Genomic DNA, 18,958 nt, shown 5'->3' with positions numbered 1-18,958 from the left:
TTTGAAAGCAAAGGCTGTGCTGTCTTTATAATGAATGCCATTTGGTTTTATATTTTGTTATTTTAACTCTGGATAATTTTTGGGGGCCACTCTATTTGTAGTTTGTATGCAGAACTCTGAGGGGAGCTTTGCCTGTCTTTAAAGCATTTAGTTTTAAACCGGGTGTCAGTATGCAGTGTTGTGTTAGTTGCAGTGCATATGTCTAGACGAATAGCAAACAGTTTAAAGAGGCACATGTTGACACAGCGTTACAGTAAACCCAGCAGAGCATGATGAAAGTGCTCTTGCAAACACTAGTAAGGTGATTAGGGGAGTTAAACAAAAGCCTTACAAGATCAATGAACACACACATTCCTCGGTATGACTGTTCTTAAATAAACCAACTGTTGTATTTATAGATTATAATAGCATGGACACGTGACTGGCTCTTTTCAGAGCGGACAAAGCTGGCCTGTCTCATCTTTGATTTTACGTAGAAAGCCCTGATGCTACATGTTTACTGTACCTATAAACAGACAAAGTGCTGAACTGAAAGTGCTAGGAATGAAAACGAAATGTCAATAGCTTCTGCTAGAGAGCAATGAGATGAAATTAAGATCAAGTGGAGACTTTTGGAGCCTTCTGCTCCTCAGATTTACAGCATTCAAAAGTTTAGGATAAGTTTTTTTTTTGTTTTTTTTTAAAGAAATGAATACTTTTATTCAGCAAGGGATGCGTTAAATTGATCAAGTGACAGTAAAGCCATTTAAAATTTGACAAAAAAAAAAATACAAAAAAATAATGAAAATAAAGAAAATGCTTATTTTAAATTGTAATAATATTTCACAATATTAATATATTAATCAAATAAATACAGCTTTTGTGTGCATAAGAGATTTCTTTTAAAAACATTACAAAATCCCACCAAACCTAAACTTTTAAAGGGTGATGTATCTCCTGAGAAAATCCCAGTAATCTCACTCAGATCTCAACTTTGTCTCAAACTGTGTTTGGAAATCTGCACCTAAAGTCAGACGACATTACATTATCAACTCAAACTCAACTTTAACTCTCATCACATACTTCAGAGACCAAATTATCTGATCTCTACACAATCATTATTGTCATTTTGTCTGTATCCCTGATTTTATTTCTCTTTATACTTTCTAGTGAGGTTTAGGAGAAACATATGTGACCATAATGAACTTGGACCATTACTAAAAGCTCCATTAGGTTTCCTGACCTCTTAAAAAGCAACCTATGGGCAACAAAACCTTCCTCTACTTTACATGATGTAAATGTCAGAAGCTTTGTCTCGGATGCCGCTTCTGTTGCCTTGGCACGGGCTGCTGTGAATTCTGTGAGGATGCCAGTCTAGGCTGATCATGGCACAAATGGATCTCTGTGAAGCGGTCCGAGCTCGACCGCTTCATTCCTGCCCCCTGCTGTCAGGAGCGCATGTGAGGAGGGCCAGTGTGAACACCTGTGCGCTTCTCCCTGTTTAGCCTCTTGATATTTTTGACATCTCTCAGCTTTCAGCTCTCCCGTTTTGTTTGCCGTCTCTGTCAGTCCATTTCTCCTTCACTGGGTGTTTCCTACAGTTCACTGTCACTCAGTATAGCCTCTGTTCCGTGTGTTCTGGGTTGTGTTATTGTGATCATCATATGGAGAGTAAAACGTCTCAAAAGTCTTGCCAAAATATTTTATAAAAATAATAAAACATCAAATACGAAATTGCTTGAGTTCATAAGACTTGGGACACAATTATATGGCACCTTCAGCAATCAAAAATGTTTTTTTATTAAAATGATAACACTACTAATGATAACATAAGTAATATTATTAATAATTATTATTTCCCCCATAGACACTATATAAATATAACAAGAACAATAATGATGATTATATATCAAGATGGTTTTGCATGTTAATAAAAATGTTTAGACACTTAATTTTATTAGATTTTTTTTCACCTAATTATTTTTATTTTTATTTTTTTGCATGTTAATTAGATAGATTTTTATTTTATTTTGTTGCCTTGTGCTATGTAAATGTAGTAAGAGTAATTATTACTAGTATTATAAATCAAGCTCTTTTTTTCATGTGAAGTAGCCTTCTCAGACCCATCAAATTTTTTATCTCTTTTTCTTTTGATCTTGTGCATGTTGTGAGAACGGCACTATATCAATGTACTTAATAATAATATTTGTTTTATTTAATTTGTTTTTGCATATGAATAAGTCTTATGAGACACCTAATCTTTTTTTATCTCTCTCTTTTTTTTTGTCTTGTGCATGATGTCACCCCACCGATCATGTTTTTTGGACCTCTCTGCTCAGATTTGGCAATGATGTGGGTCCTTCCAGCCATTAAAGAGCCATTAATGTCACCGTTGAGCTGGCTGGTGTGGCATTCTGCCCGTTTCGAGATCCCTGACTCATCCAGCAATAACGACAATTCTGAAAGGTATTGTTTTACCATCGCAGTGCAGCACAACAGAATGCAGGTATGTTCAGCTGTCCCTACAGCTTCCATGAGGACAGACATGCTCAAGTTAACCCCCTCCACACAAACGGTTGTTATAGCCAGCCCTCCAGCTTAATGTAGATAGAATTCAAACCTCATTTATTAAAAAACATGTTCAGTTACATGCTTTTGGTCTGACAGCTGCTAACTTTTTATTGTAACGAACAGCACAGATGGAAAAAGATTCATTAAAAAAGTCTATTATTTTAAGGCTTCAGAGAGCAGATGACAGCTTGAATATATTTTGATTCCCTTGGAGCTGATTTATGAGTGGATCTGACATAAAGGAGCGACGCTTTGACTTCTTTGACTGGGAAAAAGTGAGAGTGAAATACGCAGGGTCCGAAATGAAAACTCACACACGAAAAAGTTGCCAGTTGGCAGGTAACATGTAAGGAATCACAACATAATACATGATAGTTAAAGTAACTGATATGCATAATTAATACGAATGACATTGAGACCATCTACAAATAAAACACGTATTTTTTCCAAACTATCATTTCGTTCACATTTGACCTTATCTGTAGGTCAGTAGTCAAAGGCCAGCGAATTATCCTGATACGGCTCCAGAGATCAACTTTCACTGACCTGATACACCAAAAGTTGTAGTGTTTCCTTTCATTGTTGTTTTCCTGTGGCATGCTATTTGTGCTGTTGGTCTGTGTGCATATAGGTCATAACCTCCATCCTTTGATATTATTTATCACAGAGATCAAAGTTCAGACAAACAAGAGCTCATGATTCTCAGCATGATAGAGACATAAAGTCACTGGGTGAAAGATAGGAATAACACAGAGAAGAGCGCGAGAGCAATGGGGATTAAAAGTCTACTCATTCTGAACTATTCCAGGGGTCTGGAATCCAGTTCCCTGGGGTTCCAGCCCCGTTCATCCCCTCGTCCAGCCTTTTAAAGCTTGGAGACGACACTCCACAGCAACTCCACCTGCACCTCCCCCCATCAGCTGTTCCCTCAAATTAATGAGAACATCTAATCTTTTTTTTTCTTTCTATTTTTTTCAAACAGGCATGGTCACAAAGTCTAATACTCTGTCTCTTGAGGTTATTAATGGAATCCATCATAATTAAATATTGCAGTTGGCACATTAACTCAGACTATGTCTTTATCTTTCACAGTTAGCAATTAGAAGCTTTTTTTTTTTATTTATTCAAAAAAGGACAGTTGCACTGCAAAATCATTTTCTTAATCACAATTTTGGACTTGTTTTATGATAAAAAAAATATCAAGAAAAAACTAAAACCATTTAAACAAGGTATACCTGAGAAGCAATTTTTTTCCTTACCATATTGACAAAATGTTATTATTTTTTAAACATCAATCTTTTGTGAATTTGATTAGATTTATGCTTAAAGCTTATGCTTTTAGAATAAAATAAAAATGCATTAATTAAAAATATATTCTCTGAAAAAAAAAAAAATCTTTCTTATCCTGCTTTATTTTCAGTATTATTTTTTTTTTTTTGGTATTTAACCTAAAATGAAAATTCTGTAACATAAAATATATTTTGAGTATTTATTTACTGTATTGCCCATACAGTGCACCAAAACCGTTTGGTTACCAATATTGCTCAAATTTCTTCTCTTGTGTTCTGCAGAAGAAAGACGGATTTATTAAATATGGATTTGCAATGACATGAGAGTGAGTAAATGATGACACAATTATTATTTTAAGTGAACCAACCCTTTAAGGATATTTAGATGAAAATAAGACAAAAATACTGATTAATACAAATATTTTATGTATGTTTTCTTGATGGAGAGATAATTTCAGTCACCATTAGCATCTTCTCCAAAATCTTTTCATTTAAACCCACAAAAATTGATTACGATCAGCGGGAGATGGGCACATCTGCAAACCACGTACCAAAATGGATCATTATTTTCATTACCAATGTTTGTGAGCATCATCAAAATAGCTTCCATAACATCAATCTCCCAAATCCCCTAAATTCTGCTTCATGGTCCTCATTGTCCATAGGTGGACGGATCCCATCCAGTGTGGATATGTTTAGTGATATTAAAACATGAGTCATCCTCAAAGGAAAGCCACAGCCTTCCCAAAAATGACATTTTAATGTCACAGGTGCTTGTCACATGCGATGAAATCCCATAGCAGAAGTGCTGTTGCGCTCATGCATCTGAGAGATCTGCCTTCATACACATCCAATAAATGAAAGCCGGCCTTTTCCATTTAATAATAGTAATGATGCAATGAAAGTCACAAGTACAAGAGCACACACTGTGCAGCATCCTCATACTTCACCGTCCGTTCATTAGCCAGTGGAAGCTGATCTCTTTATCATCACCCCTGAAATATGTATTCATCTGAATGCGTAGCATCCCTAATGGGCCATCAGCATTGCATCATCCATCAGAAATGCCTTTGGCACCACAGTAAAGCTGGGCTCTGTGAAACTCAGCACCATTCCATAGCCAGAATCCTGTATACCTCATCTGACTCTGCACTCCTAATCACCTTGACTATGTGTCGTCCATCATAGCAACGGTCAGGACAATAGTTTATTTTTATAAAGTTGCTTGGATCACCTCATCATCCAGCACAATGTGAATTCCAAAGTCGCTCCCAGAGTTCCTGATCATCCCTGAGCTTTTTATGTCTGCTTGAGTCATTCTGATGCTGCTTCTGCTTCTACCAAGCACCTTGAACTATATGTTATACAGTACGTTATGTTTTTCAGGACTTTATAGACTGTGCACTGTTTATTTCATCTCATGCAACTCAAATACTCTGGTGTTTTTTGCATTCTTTGCTTTCTCGCTACAATGCAGCATTGTATATGGTGTATGTTTGCCATATGCAGTAAAAAAAAAAACACTGAAGTCCTTGTTAGTTCGGGCTGCTAATTTGTTATAAGCAAGTTTGTTAGTAATGTTGCGGTGGCATCACTAATAAATCTTGTTGTATGTCTTGATTTGGTCATGTTTGCCATACTATAACATTTCTCCTACCTTTCGTTCCTTGATCAACAGATTTCCCATTAGACTATGTAATCTGTGGCATAATGATGGACAGAATTTGGTCTCACCTTTCTTTGTAGGCTCAGGCATGTCTCCGGTGGGCAGGGCACCAGTTGAAGGGGTTCAGTGAAGAGTCTGGGCTGCCCAGTGAGTGGGGCAGGGGGTGTCCTTTAGCAAAGGGGTGTTACGATGAAGAAACGGAGGTGAGGAAGCTGCACCAGAGAGTTTGGAAGTCAGTGAAGACGAGGGGCAACGCAGGAACGTGAAGGAGAACGTAACAGATCTGGGGGGATGAATAAATGGGGTTTATATAGCACTCATCCTAGCCACTCCTCGCCCCGTGTTTGATAATAGAGCCCAAAACCATCCCTAACACCTCCCTCCCCTTCTCTCCCAAAATCCTGGGGATTAGATGTGGCCCTGTCTCCCCACCAGCTGGAGTCAGACAGCGAGAGGGGCTTCGGATAACGTTGCATTGCAGAAAAAAGAAGAAGGTATTTCTGTTGACAAGGTATCATTGCTTGGAATATCTCACAAAGTCTTCGGCAGGTTATATTTATACTGAATGCTCAACCCTTCAATCAAAATGTAAAAATATACACGTGCTTATCTTTCATAATTGATAAAAAATATAATTTAATAATCAAATATATTAATAAAATGTAATACAATATAAAAAACGTATAAGTAAAAATGTGTAAAATGTACAATTTATATATTTTAGAATGAATAAAAATTTAATATAACAAATAATAAATATTATGTAATAATAATAATAAAATGTAATAACACAAAAATGTATTGAAATGTATACAATCAAAAATGTATATATTTCTATAGCTTATAACAATATAGAATATAATAAAATAGAATAAAAGGCAAAAAAAATTATACAATAAATACATAAAATTAACATTATAATCAAATTAATAAAAAATACACACACACACACACACACATATATATATTACATTACATTACATTATATTATATTATATTATATTAGATTTGATTTGATTTAGGGCTTAGTGAGAAAAAAAGGAAACATTCACTCATCTTCAGCCGAGTGCCAGAGATCATTTTGATGTCGTCATGTGGAAGAGGGCCAGGGGCGGTGATTCTGTTAAGATGCCTGAGCAACGCTTTTATACTCTATAATTAAAATGCCAGCCTGAACTCTGACATTTGACATAACTAACATGTAAAGACATTGGAACCGTGGGATTGTTGGCATTGTCAAGACTCTAATCATCCTGTTAATGCTTTAATTCTCATTATAAATCAGGCTCTGTAGAGTAAGGGCAATTTATACAGTGAAGCCCCAAAGCTTTAAAAGTTTTAGCAAGTAATCACATGTGTTTCCAGAAACAACATATATCTTAACAAGAAAGATTGAAGCTGTTTGAAACTAGCATAAAGGTCAATGAGGTGATGCAATTTTTTTGTCCAGATCCATTCAATTCATAAAATACATTATATTTCATAATCAGATACGAATAAAATTCATTCTCATTCTCAACTTGATGTTTTGTTTTGGAGTGCATAAAGTAAAAAAATTGCAACTGTCCCAATACCCTGGGGGGTATTAAATAAATAATTAAATATCTTTAAAAATATGTTTTGAGTAAATAAGTACTGATTTTTGGCCTTTATCGGTTGTGGATCCTCCAACGAGGAGCCCATTTATAACCCTGTGTGTACAGCTCTGAAGGTAGGGTGCAGGGAAAGTATCATGTGGGCCTGCCACAAAGTACACACAAAACCATTTGGACCAGACTGGTGGTTAAATCCCCAGGAGGATCCAGCTCTTACCATGTGTGAGGAGTACCCTGTGGCCAGTCAGTCAAGAATCTGTCTTTTAGCAGAGTGTTGTTGATTGCTCTTGAGTCCAACTTCAGTATCCACTATGATGCCAGTGTAGAGATCGACCTCAACAGCTGCTTACAGTGGCTCTAAAAACCATTTGAACACGTAAGCCATGCATGCTTAAAAATGTATGCATTTTAATGCAGCATGTAACAAAATCTCAATACAAGTGGCATTTGTTGTAAAGATAGACAGCAGAAGCACATTTAGCATTTCACAAAAAGAATGGCTGGGTTTTAAATGCTAAAATAATAGATCATGCTCAAAATGTTTGGCTTTATGTATTCACTAAAAATGAGCTAATTGCAAAAATGAATTCGAAACGTGAAGCTATTTCTAAGAAAAGCATTATTTCTTTGCAGGTGCCACTTGGTTTGAGATTTTATCATGCGTTGACATTCATCAATTTTTAACAGGTGTCCAAATACTTTTTTTTTTTTTTTAGTAAAACTAAAATAAACTATTCAAATCATTTTATTTAATAAAAATTGGGTTGAAAAAAATATAAATATTAGATTAAATAAAACAAGTTGAAGTTGAAGTACTAAAATTAATAAAAATTAAATACATTTAATTTAAAGCTAAATAGACTAATAAAAATGGCAAAAACACATAAAACTAAAATTAAAACAACATAAAAATAAAATATAAAAATAAAAGCTATATACTCTATATAGAGAAAAGATGCTTAGAAATAATTTTTGCTAATTTGTAATGTTTAACATCAACTTTTTGCTATTTTGCCATTAAGTAAGCTACCGTCCAGAATTAACAATTAATAATTAATAAAGTTGCTGTTCAGAAAGAACAAACAAACAAGGAAAAAGCACGCCGCTATAATGAGCAACAATAAAAATAAAAACCAAGTAGCAGCTTTGCCACCTACTGGGAATAAATGAGAAGTGCAGGAAGGCGATATTCAATCACTTTTTTATTTGTTTTAGTTCTTTTTTAGTTCCAGCTGAAAAACTGATAAAGACAAAGATAATGAAAAAGGATAACTATACAGTATATGACAAACGTACACATTGTGTTTTATTTATAAACATGGCTACAAAAGACATACTTTTTTCAATGCTAAGAACAGTTAAAAGTAAATCATCTCCATAAGAGTCAGCTGTTCAAAACACCACAGTTCATCACCTTCGTCGAGCAAGAGAAAATAGAAACTAGTTTTACCCTCCTCCTGTTACCAAGGCAGCTAAGATATCATAAGAGTAACAAATAATGGCCCAAACACACTGGAGACAATCACTGAGCTTTCATTTCGACCCACATTTTGCTTTATTTATACCATGTTGGCTCTGTAAAGTAGAGAGGGTAGCAACACTAAACTGATAAGTCAGTTTCTTTTTCACTTTAATGATCTCCCCTGAGTGAGCGTAGTTTCGCAGGGCACGGGACATTTTCTGGTAGGTCATGGGCATTCGGTTGCCCTTCCTTTGGCCCCATAGCTCTGCCACGCGCTCCTTGTGCCTGGCAGAAAAGCGGAAGACACCTCCTGAAGCTGACACCCAGGACACGCAGTGGGCCATGCCCGGGTCCTCCAGCATCTCGAACAGGAAGTGGAAAAGACGTAGCTTTTTCCCTGAAATTATAGAGGCGACTGCGGTCAAACAACCTTTATGTGTGTGCATTTGTGCGGCAAAGGCCTATGGAAACTATTTCCCTTAAAACGTGCTTCTAATATGATTGGCATAATTAAGATAAGCATCTCTAAAACATCAATGGTGCACAAGCCAAGAGAAAATGAGGGAGAACTGAGATTCTATTCGGCAGTTATGGGTAGGACAGGCCGCTCCCGTGCTGTAGTTCCTCTAGGTTATTCCTCACCTTCGAGATAGCATCAAAATAAACCACAAAAGCAGAACTGACCTTTTTCTGCAGGTGTAATGCTGGGCAATGATTCAGCATGCTTTTCAGCTGTTGTATTCAGAATTAAAGGTCTCTCTGGTCCATTTGGGGCATTTAACACTTGCCCGTCGGGTGCATTGTGAAGGACCGGCGACTGATCAGTTATGACATTGCTGTTGCTATCCATCCTGCAGTCCTTTAATGAGTCAGATCCGTTTGCTTTGGCCAGAGATCCCATGACCTATTCATTTGACAGAAGAACTAGTTTTAAAATAAAAAAAAAGATTGAGTGCAAAATGAACTGAATGGTGTACCTGCGGAGCTGCAGGTGCAGGAGGCTGCAGCTGGGACTTTTCTTGTTCTAATGCATTGCTGAAATGTTCTGCGGCAGGAAGATTCTTTCCAGATATGTCCACATCTTCACTGGATCGCACGACCGAGAGGTCCCTCACTTCCAATGCATTACAAAAAGAGTTAGGAGCAAGTACTGATTAATAATAACATACTGAAGGAATATACTTAAGTGTGAGCTGAAAGTATTTTTTGACACTTAATGCATTTACATTCAACTGTATTGTAATATAAATTAATTTAAAATCTACCATTGCAGTGATACAGCTAAAGTATAGTTTAATGTCATTTCTATTGAGTTTAATGTCATAATGTATAGTTTTATATCATTTCTATTAAATGTAATTTCTATAAAGTTGCCATTGAATACATTTAAAATATATGAATTGTAGTATACACATTTCAAGTGCACATGCAATACAATGAAGCACACTTCTTTTTCCAAAGGGTTTAGTTTAGTGTTAGTGTTTAGTGTCCCACAGAAGAAATAAAATTGCAGTTTTGAAAAGACACAAAGGTGCATTGGGGGATTTACTCAGACATTGCTAGTAAATAAGCGCATTTGGAAGTAGAAAAATCATTAAACAAATAATCGACAAAACTTTCTATCCTTATAAGCTTCCTTCTTACTGTTCCACAGGGCTTTTCTTCGAGATTCCTGTCTGTAATGCTCCTCAAGAAATTCCAGAATCACCTCCAAATCGGTCTGATGTTCTTGCGGACTGTTCTGGTAAGTAGAAATAGCTATTTTTAACTCGTACACAATAGTGGCCATTTGTTTTTTTCTAATAGAATGACACTGATACATTTGAAATTGTCCAGATATGTTGTTGGGCCAGTGTAAAATAAAAACGACATAACAAACATATAATTTCTTACCATGTTATGGAGTGATCCTCACTGTATTGCCGTCAAGTGTCTTTGTATGATAATCAATAACCAATATTTTAAGAAAAAGATGATTGGTAACTATTAGTGTGTTTTACACACAAAACACTGTCTCGTCGAAATGGTGCAGACCCGTTTTTATCAATAGCAAGTGGCTGTGGGAGTGAACAGGCCTTTCTCAAATGATCTACGGCCGAACATATATAACCAGCCATTTTTTGACCCCAAACCACAGTTTCTGTCGGCCCAAACATCTCGGTCTAACACACATCTCTAGCGTCCACCTTTATGGAACCAGTAACCACATCCTCTTCACTCTCAGAGATAACAACCACAGCCATCTAACATGCAGGCTCCACACAAAAACACATTCATGGTCAAGAACCATCGTGGGGTTCAAAAATATGAAAAGCAACATAGACGAGAGAAATGCAATGTTTAAAACTTCAATCATAAAGTTTAAAAGAGCTCCGTTGTTATGAGACCAGTGTTTATTGTCCAATTTGAAAATGATACAGCAGCACTGCATTAAAGTTTGATTGCTATCTTACAAAGAGGAAGGTGATTTGAGATCGGTTTGTAATATGACACATAAAAGGAGTCACGAACAGTCTTCTCTCTGTGAAATTAGATAAGCTTGGCCCAATGCATTTGCAAAGAAATCAGCGCAAACATTTATATAGCGGCTTCAAGCGCACAAAGGAGTTTAACAAACATATTCAATGGGATTTTCAAGACAGGAAACTTTATTTGACCGCAGAAAAAAAAAAAAAGATTGTATGTTACAAGTTGGATATAAATATACAGACAGACAGACAAACAGTACATAAAGAGCGGTCCCCAAAAGTACGTTGCTACTTTAAGACACTTGTGAACTGATGTATTGACATTGTTTAATTGCATACAAAATATCCAAATATTTATTACCTGAACCGTTTTGTAAAACTGCAAAAACGTTTTTGTCAAATGTTAAAAAAGTGCTTTCTATGTCATGCTTTAGAAGAAATGACATTTGGTTTGATATTTGTTTACATAATGCAAAGATATTTATAAATTTTGAGTGGCCAGATAATTTTTAAGGCCACTATACATATACACCTTGGTTAAAAAGTTTGGGGTTCAATTTTTTAATGATTCTTTTAAGTCATTATCAAGGTTTTATTTATTTGATTTAAAAAAAAAGTAATATTGCAAAATATCATTACAATTTAAAATACCTGTTTTCTGTTTTAATGATCAATTTAAATGCATCCTTGCTAATAAGTATAAATTTCCTACAAATAATAACAATAATCTTAGTGATTTCAAACTTTTGAGCAGTATAACATCCTGTTTACAAGCATGCACCTGTTTCTAATGCATTTTTACATTTTTACTATGTTACGGTTTATTTCAAAGAATCTCCCTTGTGAAAGACCGAACATTTATAATTCATAATGGAAAGACAGGGATTGGCTCTTTTGCCAGTTCACTGAGCTGAAACGCCTATTTTGGGGTCCTCATGCGTTGTCAGTACAGTAGCAAGATCGTACTCGCACTGGTGAGAGTATTGGCCGCACCAGTAATGACAGTCCTGTAGAGGAGAGCTGTAGTAGACGTGCTCCGCAGAGCCTTGCATTTGAAGGGCCATGTCTCTGGAAGAAGGGCCTGAGCTGTAGCCTGACAGTGAGCTCAGTCGCTGCAGTATAGCTGGGTTAAACTGATAGGTGAGCTTGCGACGCACTTTCACGATCTCACCCGTACGGCTGTAGTTGCGGAGAGCGCGTGCCATTTTCTGGTAGGTCATGGTCTTGCGGTTGCCCTTGCGTTGACCCCAGCATTCAGCCAGTTTCTCTTTATTTTTGGAGATGAAATGGAAAATGCCGCTCCCTCGGTCCATCCACTGGATGGAGTCGCCCATGTTGTCGTCGTGAAGGGCCTCATGCAGATATTCATACAAGCGTAACTTCTTACGACCTAATGAGGAAGAGGAATACACAATGCATTCACCACTTCTGTATTATGAAGAACTCAACTTTGTTGAACATTTCGAACCATGAAAATGCCGTGCAGTCAGTTTTAGGACACGCACGAGTATGTTAATGTCTGCTTTTATTAATAAGGTTATTATTTCGGAAAACTTGCGCTTAAGTGAGTTTACTGTTATTGCTATATGGAATTAGAGAGAAAAATCCGAAACATCCTTTTTAACATCAGAACATACTTTCCCACATATCAAACTATTTGTTTTCTTTATGTTTGAAAATATAATAATGTCGTACCTTTTCCATGGCGCTGTGTTAAATTTGAATAAAACACTGAAGGCTCAGCGGAACACAGTGGCCCCAGAGTCACATCTGGCACAATGTGAGACCATGACTGCAGATACAGAGAGAAGGTTAGCTTGTCCCAAAACAGGAGTAAAAGTATTGCGATCTAACAGTTGGAACAATTCAAGTGACAAATAAAAATGGGTTGTAAACCTACTGAGGATTCGTTCCAGTCGTACATCGGTCCTGGAGGCTCAAAATGAGGTGTGAACTGATAGTATGAGATAGCGTGTCTCACAGAGGACTGCTGACTTTCCAAATTCTCATAGTATTTGTTTTCTGACAGAGACAACAAAAATGATGATAATAATAATGCATAATATATATATATATATATATATATATATATATATATATCTACTACATTTTATGGTATATATAATACTTAATGATATATACCTGTGTCACAATATTGCATCTGTGAGTGATGCTGAATTACATCTATGGCATCCTGAAAATCTTGATTTATGTTATTTTCAAGAGATCCCTGTAAAAACAAAAGACAAAAACCTAATTCAGAATTGCGCGTGCATTTATTAAATAATGACTGTATTAGGATTCTGTCTCGTTTCTCATCAAATTCTTATAAATGCAGAATGTGCTTGTTAAATATGTGCCTTAAAATAATAAATGGTTTTAAAATAATAGAATTGTATAGAATAATACATTACAAAACAATATAATCTAAGTTTTTAAAACGGCGAATGGCTCAGCAAATAATATTACACAGAACAATGTATAAGAAGACTGATACATGCTTGAGTCAAAAAACTCACCATTCTGGCTCGGGAAACCTAACTCTGCATCTATGTAGAGCTCAACTGTGTTCAGCTCCAAATGTCCTCTGTGTCTCAGTGATTAAATGTGGATAGATATATTGTGGAAGGTCTACTGTTTTACTGTCCAACCAAGCAATGTGGCCTGTTATATACATGGGTCCATTTAAATGTGCCACGTCAACATAACATGGAGCAGTCAATGATACTCTACTTCTCTTTTTGGAAATGATGACCAGGTAGGACTCATAGTGCCTCTATTCTATAATCTCCATATCTCCATCCACGAAAAAAAAAAAGATAGACAGCGAGGGGGGAGTGAGAGAGAGAGAGAGAAAGAGAGAGTGAGAGAGAGATTAAGCACTAGTTTATCCAGGATTCTTTCTCCTTTGTAAAAATATTTGCATTTCTGGTCAGAAGCTGTCAACGGCACTTTAGTTTATTGGTCCTGTAAAAATGTATAGAGAAGCACCAAACAACAACTGCTCTGGGAATCACAGCAAGAGAAAATCTGCAGGTGGAGAAGAAATTGCATTTGAGGTGGGCCACAAGTGTGACCGAAAACAACATTTTTGTTTCATATTTGTTTAATCACAGAATTTTTCATATGGATTTTCATGTTCTTTTCATGTATATCTTTAAAAAAATTACACCAATTAAACTGCCAGATTTTGGGAGTGTGGATAAGAATTAGCAAAAACTTTCATTACTTACAAACCAAGCCTAGACGAAACACACATCATGTTCAAGATAATCTTATTTTTTCCATTCTACATGCATTAGTGATGTGTAGATGAGATAAACTTGAAAAATGAAAATCTTGTGTACAAACTTTGTGTATCCGTCAAGAAGGCGGCATATCATTCAAATCCTGTTCCATTTTAATGTGTTTTATTCCTTTTTGCCATGTGTTGTTCGAAGTTCTTCAGCAGTTCGTTCATGTCACCTTCTCATGACACAAGTTTTAAATATCAACTGACTGGCTCCTGTAGTTCCCCTTTCAGGTGTGCAGAGAATTAAAATAAAGAGGTTTACTGAGAAAAGAACCAGGTCAATTTTATGAGACCTCAGCACTTCAGTCGACTGAGATTACCGCTGTGTTCTGGCAACTAGTCAATATGCTTGAAATGTGCGTTTTTGGGTGGAAATCTATGGCCCCAAACTGTGTCAACAACCAATCTCTCTTACAATAATTAAAAAGTTATACTGGCAAAATGGCAAATGATTTCTCCTCTCATTTACATCGTCAGATGCTGTTAAATTTGCTGTGTCTGTACACTTCACATTAATTGAAGTTAGAAAACAGTCTTTCATATCATAATATAATGAATACCTCCAAATAGTGCTCCAAACCTCACCAAAACCAGATGATCTCTTCAGTACAGTAAATGAACATGTGCATGTCTAAAATGAAAATAATGTACTTGACAATCACCAAATGACAGTAACAATGGGCTTTAGTGGGTAACTTTTAATGCTTTATTAGGAACAACAACAATACATGGTTTAATTTGAACGGTATTAATTACAGTCAGACTTCCATGAATTCAAATGAAAAATATATAAATCATCTACTAAAGAAAACAGCTGTCACGTCTTACACATCTGTAAAAACTTTTACCATCCGAAGTTCTAACTAATATGCGGGGGGATAGCATAATACATTTTTCATGAAATCCTCAAAACTTCAAAAGAATTTTGAACTAGAACTTTGAAATAGAAACTTTAGAAATGTCTTTACTGTCACTTTTGACCAATTTAATGCACCCTTGGTGAATAAAACTATACATTTCTTTCAAATCAAATCATATAAATCGTACTGACCCCAAGCATATCAATGAAACTTCAAACACACACACACTTTGGGCTCAGTAAAAAATAAAATGTAAATGTAATGCAAAGTTAAGTTTCATTGCTGGGAGATTTTCTTAAGAACCTTTGTACACTGTAGCTGTTTACATTTTTTTCAAACCTTTTTTCTTCCTCTGTTGACAGGGTTTAACTGCTTTTGAACATCTGTGGCAAACCTTGGAATAGTTTCCTGTCTGCAGCGGATGATAAAAGGTGGGAAACAGCTTGAAGTGGATGAAAACTCACAAGGTAATTACATCGGCACTTTAATCTTCAGCATTTAAAGAAAACCTTGTTTAGCAGTAGAAATGTGACATAGTGACTCATTTCTGTTTGACATCTGAATTTACAGAAGGACAACTGAGCACTTAACAATAAAATAAGTAAACAATGATTGAATGATTAACTTTATCAAAATATAAATCCATGGCCTTAAATAAGCCTTGTTTTGCATTCTCTTCTTCCACGCTATCTTTCTCAAAATCTTTGTGTACATTTTCCCACCGGTTTATGAATTGATGTATGCGTTTCACGCCTGCCAAAGTATTTACATTTTCTGGCTAAGCAGTAGCAAGGGCTTTATCTTTTTCAAACAAAGAGCTGCTTTCCTTCCCCTTCTCTTCAACCCCTATTCAAAAGGACCATTAACACCAAACCCAATGAGGGAAGGCCAGTATAACCACAACACAGCTCCTATTCAACTTCTTTATTTACTGGCACTCAATCAAAATAAGTTCCCGAAGTGGCTGCACAGGTAAACAGATCGCTTAAGCTGCCTGATACAGTAGAGCTCTAACGTGGCTTACTGATTCTGGGGAAGAAAACAATACAGCTCTAATTGTTCTCGTCAGGCCTGGCTTGTTTACTTTGTATATTTAATGGCAGAGATTTATGGCAAACCATTTGTGGTCTTCTATACAATTAGAGCAGGCTAACAGCATGCCCAAACCTTAACGGAGTTGTGCTTTTGTTGCTTTAGTAGCATTCTTTTTAACTTTAGGAGCAGCTAAAATTGTGAATTATAAAAGCGAATGAGTTGTATTACTTCAAACCTTAAAAGCAGCCAAAACATTCATTCATTCATTTACTTATTTGTTTGTTTTGATTACAAAGGCAAATTTGTTTTATTCCTTTCAATCTTAAGACAAGCTAAACACTTTGTTTGTTCCTTTATTATATTCATTTAACTGTTAAGAGCGGCTTGCTTATTTATTTATTTACCTTTAAACCAAATTGCAAAACAAAGGTGTTACGCTGCATTTTAAAATGTTTGCACATGATAGTCTGATAAGATTTATCCATCATAATTCCATAATCGGAACACACCCAGTTGTCTGACAATGGTTTTTTCCTCCTAGCATTTTTCCAGGTCTATTTAGATGGGCATCTTAGAAGCAAACGTCTAATTTCATGCCTTCCTACAATCATAAACTGCCTTATGCAGGTTTTGGGCACATCATTAATTGTGCAGAGTTGAGGTGTCACAACAAGAGTACAAAGCTACAATAATCTGTGTTATTAAATATGTACCATCTTCATGTTGATGAGCCCAAAATGGCAAAAAAAAAAAACCTTTTAGGAAGCATTATTAGTTTATGAGGGAATCAGCTGTTACGTTCCATGTTTTTCATTCCCAAGACTGCTTGCTTGTATTTTACACTACATTAACATTACATTCAAACTAAAACCAGTTTTAACACAATGCACAGAAAAATACAGAACATGAACACTTTCATTCTGACTGTACGCAAAGCTTTAACATGAGGTAATTGTTTATTGGCACAGCAATAAAAGTATTCCGAGTAAACTAACTGACAAAAGTGTCTTGCTATAGCTCAAATCCTTGGAGAGCCAAATAAATATATTCATATCTACAGAACCACAGGGAGTTTATAATATATAGATTTCAATAGTTATTTAGATGAAAATGAATGATTATCGATTGCTTTTTTGTACAAGAGCCTCAGGTACTTGCTCAGAAGCATTCCATTCACATAGGAATTTAACATGATACCAAAGCTGAAACAAAACATAACCGGTTTTTAGCACGGCACTTCATTGGATCATATACAGTGTTGTTGTTGTTTTTTTCAGGTAAGCCCTACAGCTAACAGTGTCCCCCAACAGCAAGCAGATCTTGATCATTATTGCACATGCAAGGGACTTCCCCTTCAAAAGAGCCACTTGCTTTGGTGTCATGTTAGTCGAGATGGAAGATACACAAATTGTGTAAAATGCTTGCTAAGGACATGACCGAAAAAAATTTTTCGACACTGTGCAACATCGAGCAAAACAAACATTTACACACTTTCAGCCTTTATTAAGTTCTAAACCACTCTGAATGTCTTCTAGTGATCACGTGTGGGCCTTTGTCTCAAACTGTTTCAAAGGCACTGGGATCTTCCAAAATATCCTAAAACAGGCTGAAATCACAAATGAGCCTTGCGGCAGCACTTTATGGTTATTGCAATTGTGTATTTTAAAGGCATCGGATGTAAACAAATGTGGAAGCACTTTACCCTAAAATCTAAAAATGCTTTTAAGGACCCTAAATCTTGACTTCATTACAAATGAAAGATAGCTTAATAAGAGATTATAAATAATCAACAATTAAAGTGGTGTTTTAACCCCACTATATTGTCTATATATTCTTTTTTTTTTTTGCCAAATTTACAGGCATAAGGAAGTATATTTTTCTAATTAATTCAAACCTTAAAAATGCCAAACCGTAGTACAAAATGTACTTCAAGTAAAATAAATTTATTATTTTAATATGCATTTTGATTAAATGCAAAATGTTTCTTTTTTTGAACAATATAAGTAAATAAGTTTAGACTCAAAATATATAATATGGTCAACTATAACATGATTTTTTAATATTTTGAAATATATTTAAAATATTTCTGAAAACGTATTTTTTTGCCATATGAGGTCATCGTGTTCACAGTCAATAAGTGTTAATGTTTACATTTAATAACATTACTAATGTTATAGAAGGTACATTTTGTATAAAGTCAGACTTATGATCCTTAAACTGAGGATGTTGTGCCCAAAAAAAGTTTGATTCGTGCAGATGATTTTATAGGGGTCATCAGAACTGATCCATAACACAAAAAAGCACAACAAAATGAATTACAGTTTCAGTCAACACAACCAAAAGACAGTCCCGTGTGCACATTAACTCAAGAGCAATCAGTGTATGTTGTGACCATGTTCCCCCTCCGCTGTGTGACAGTCCGACAGTGCTGCCTGCTGGAACCGTGAAACCTGCTCTTAGTCTGAGTCTGGTGTCCATTAAAGGAGAACATCCTCTCCATATCCTCAAACATATCATCAAATAGGCCACCACCGAAAGAGTGCTGGAAGTGCTTCCTGTGCCTGTTACTTGCTCCTTCGTGGGCCTGAAAGTGGCTCTCGAAATGTCTTTTATTATGCAAATGAGGATTGTTTCCAAACATGTCTGAGTCTCTGAATATATCATCGAAGTTGAAGCTAAAATGTTGATGGAAGTGGTCACTGCCTCCTCTCGGACTCTCTCTGGAGAACGGACTGCTCCTC

The 18,958-nt window shown here is 35.9% G+C and overlaps 4 protein-coding genes and 1 pseudogene across 13 annotated transcripts in view; 1 reads left to right on the top strand and 4 right to left on the bottom strand.

Moving 5' to 3' along the window:
• The window catches only part of LOC127974724 (myosin-binding protein C, slow-type-like), a 34,345-nt gene extending 28,547 nt beyond the window's left edge, over positions 1 to 5,798 (bottom strand). For 9 of the 10 annotated variants that reach the window (XM_052578218.1, XM_052578226.1, XM_052578236.1 and 6 more), the window contains exon 1: positions 5,574 to 5,796. In XM_052578218.1, the coding sequence (XP_052434178.1) occupies positions 5,574 to 5,595 (22 nt within the window). In that variant the 5' untranslated portion in view covers positions 5,596 to 5,796. Of the gene's footprint in view, positions 1 to 5,573 lie in introns of all 10 variants that reach the window. The other variant, XM_052578208.1, reaches the window with a different exon arrangement.
• LOC127974785 (apoptotic protease-activating factor 1-like) overlaps positions 2,322 to 18,958 on the top strand; it is a 41,285-nt pseudogene continuing 24,648 nt past the window's right edge.
• Positions 8,275 to 10,827, bottom strand: LOC127974806 (transcription factor Spi-B-like). Its single transcript, XM_052578344.1, has 5 exons — positions 10,456 to 10,827; positions 10,207 to 10,303; positions 9,540 to 9,676; positions 9,247 to 9,466; positions 8,275 to 8,959 (listed from the first exon to the last, which is right to left on the bottom strand). The coding sequence occupies exons 1-5, from the start codon at positions 10,456 to 10,458 to the stop codon at positions 8,634 to 8,636; spliced, it is 783 nt and encodes a 260-aa protein (XP_052434304.1). The 5' UTR covers positions 10,459 to 10,827; the 3' UTR covers positions 8,275 to 8,633.
• LOC127974800 (transcription factor Spi-C-like) lies at positions 10,960 to 13,671 on the bottom strand. The gene is made up of 5 exons (XM_052578331.1): positions 13,550 to 13,671; positions 13,173 to 13,260; positions 12,931 to 13,052; positions 12,726 to 12,822; positions 10,960 to 12,420 (listed from the first exon to the last, which is right to left on the bottom strand). Exons 1-5 carry the CDS (start codon positions 13,550 to 13,552, stop codon positions 11,933 to 11,935), a joined length of 798 nt encoding a protein of 265 aa, XP_052434291.1. The 5' UTR covers positions 13,553 to 13,671; the 3' UTR covers positions 10,960 to 11,932.
• Positions 17,155 to 18,958, bottom strand: part of LOC127974815 (dnaJ homolog subfamily B member 9) — a 2,734-nt gene continuing 930 nt past the window's right edge. The window contains exon 3 of the mRNA XM_052578356.1: positions 17,155 to 18,958. This exon is cut by the window's right edge and continues 49 nt beyond it. Within this exon, the coding sequence (XP_052434316.1) occupies positions 18,583 to 18,958 (376 nt within the window). The 3' untranslated portion in view covers positions 17,155 to 18,582.

The sequence above is a fragment of the Carassius gibelio genome, chromosome A4, assembly GCF_023724105.1.
Source record: "Carassius gibelio isolate Cgi1373 ecotype wild population from Czech Republic chromosome A4, carGib1.2-hapl.c, whole genome shotgun sequence".
NCBI classification, from domain to species: domain Eukaryota; kingdom Metazoa; phylum Chordata; class Actinopteri; order Cypriniformes; family Cyprinidae; genus Carassius; species Carassius gibelio.
The sequence above is the reverse complement of the archived record's forward strand: the minus strand, read 5'-3'. Positions and strand labels throughout refer to the sequence as shown.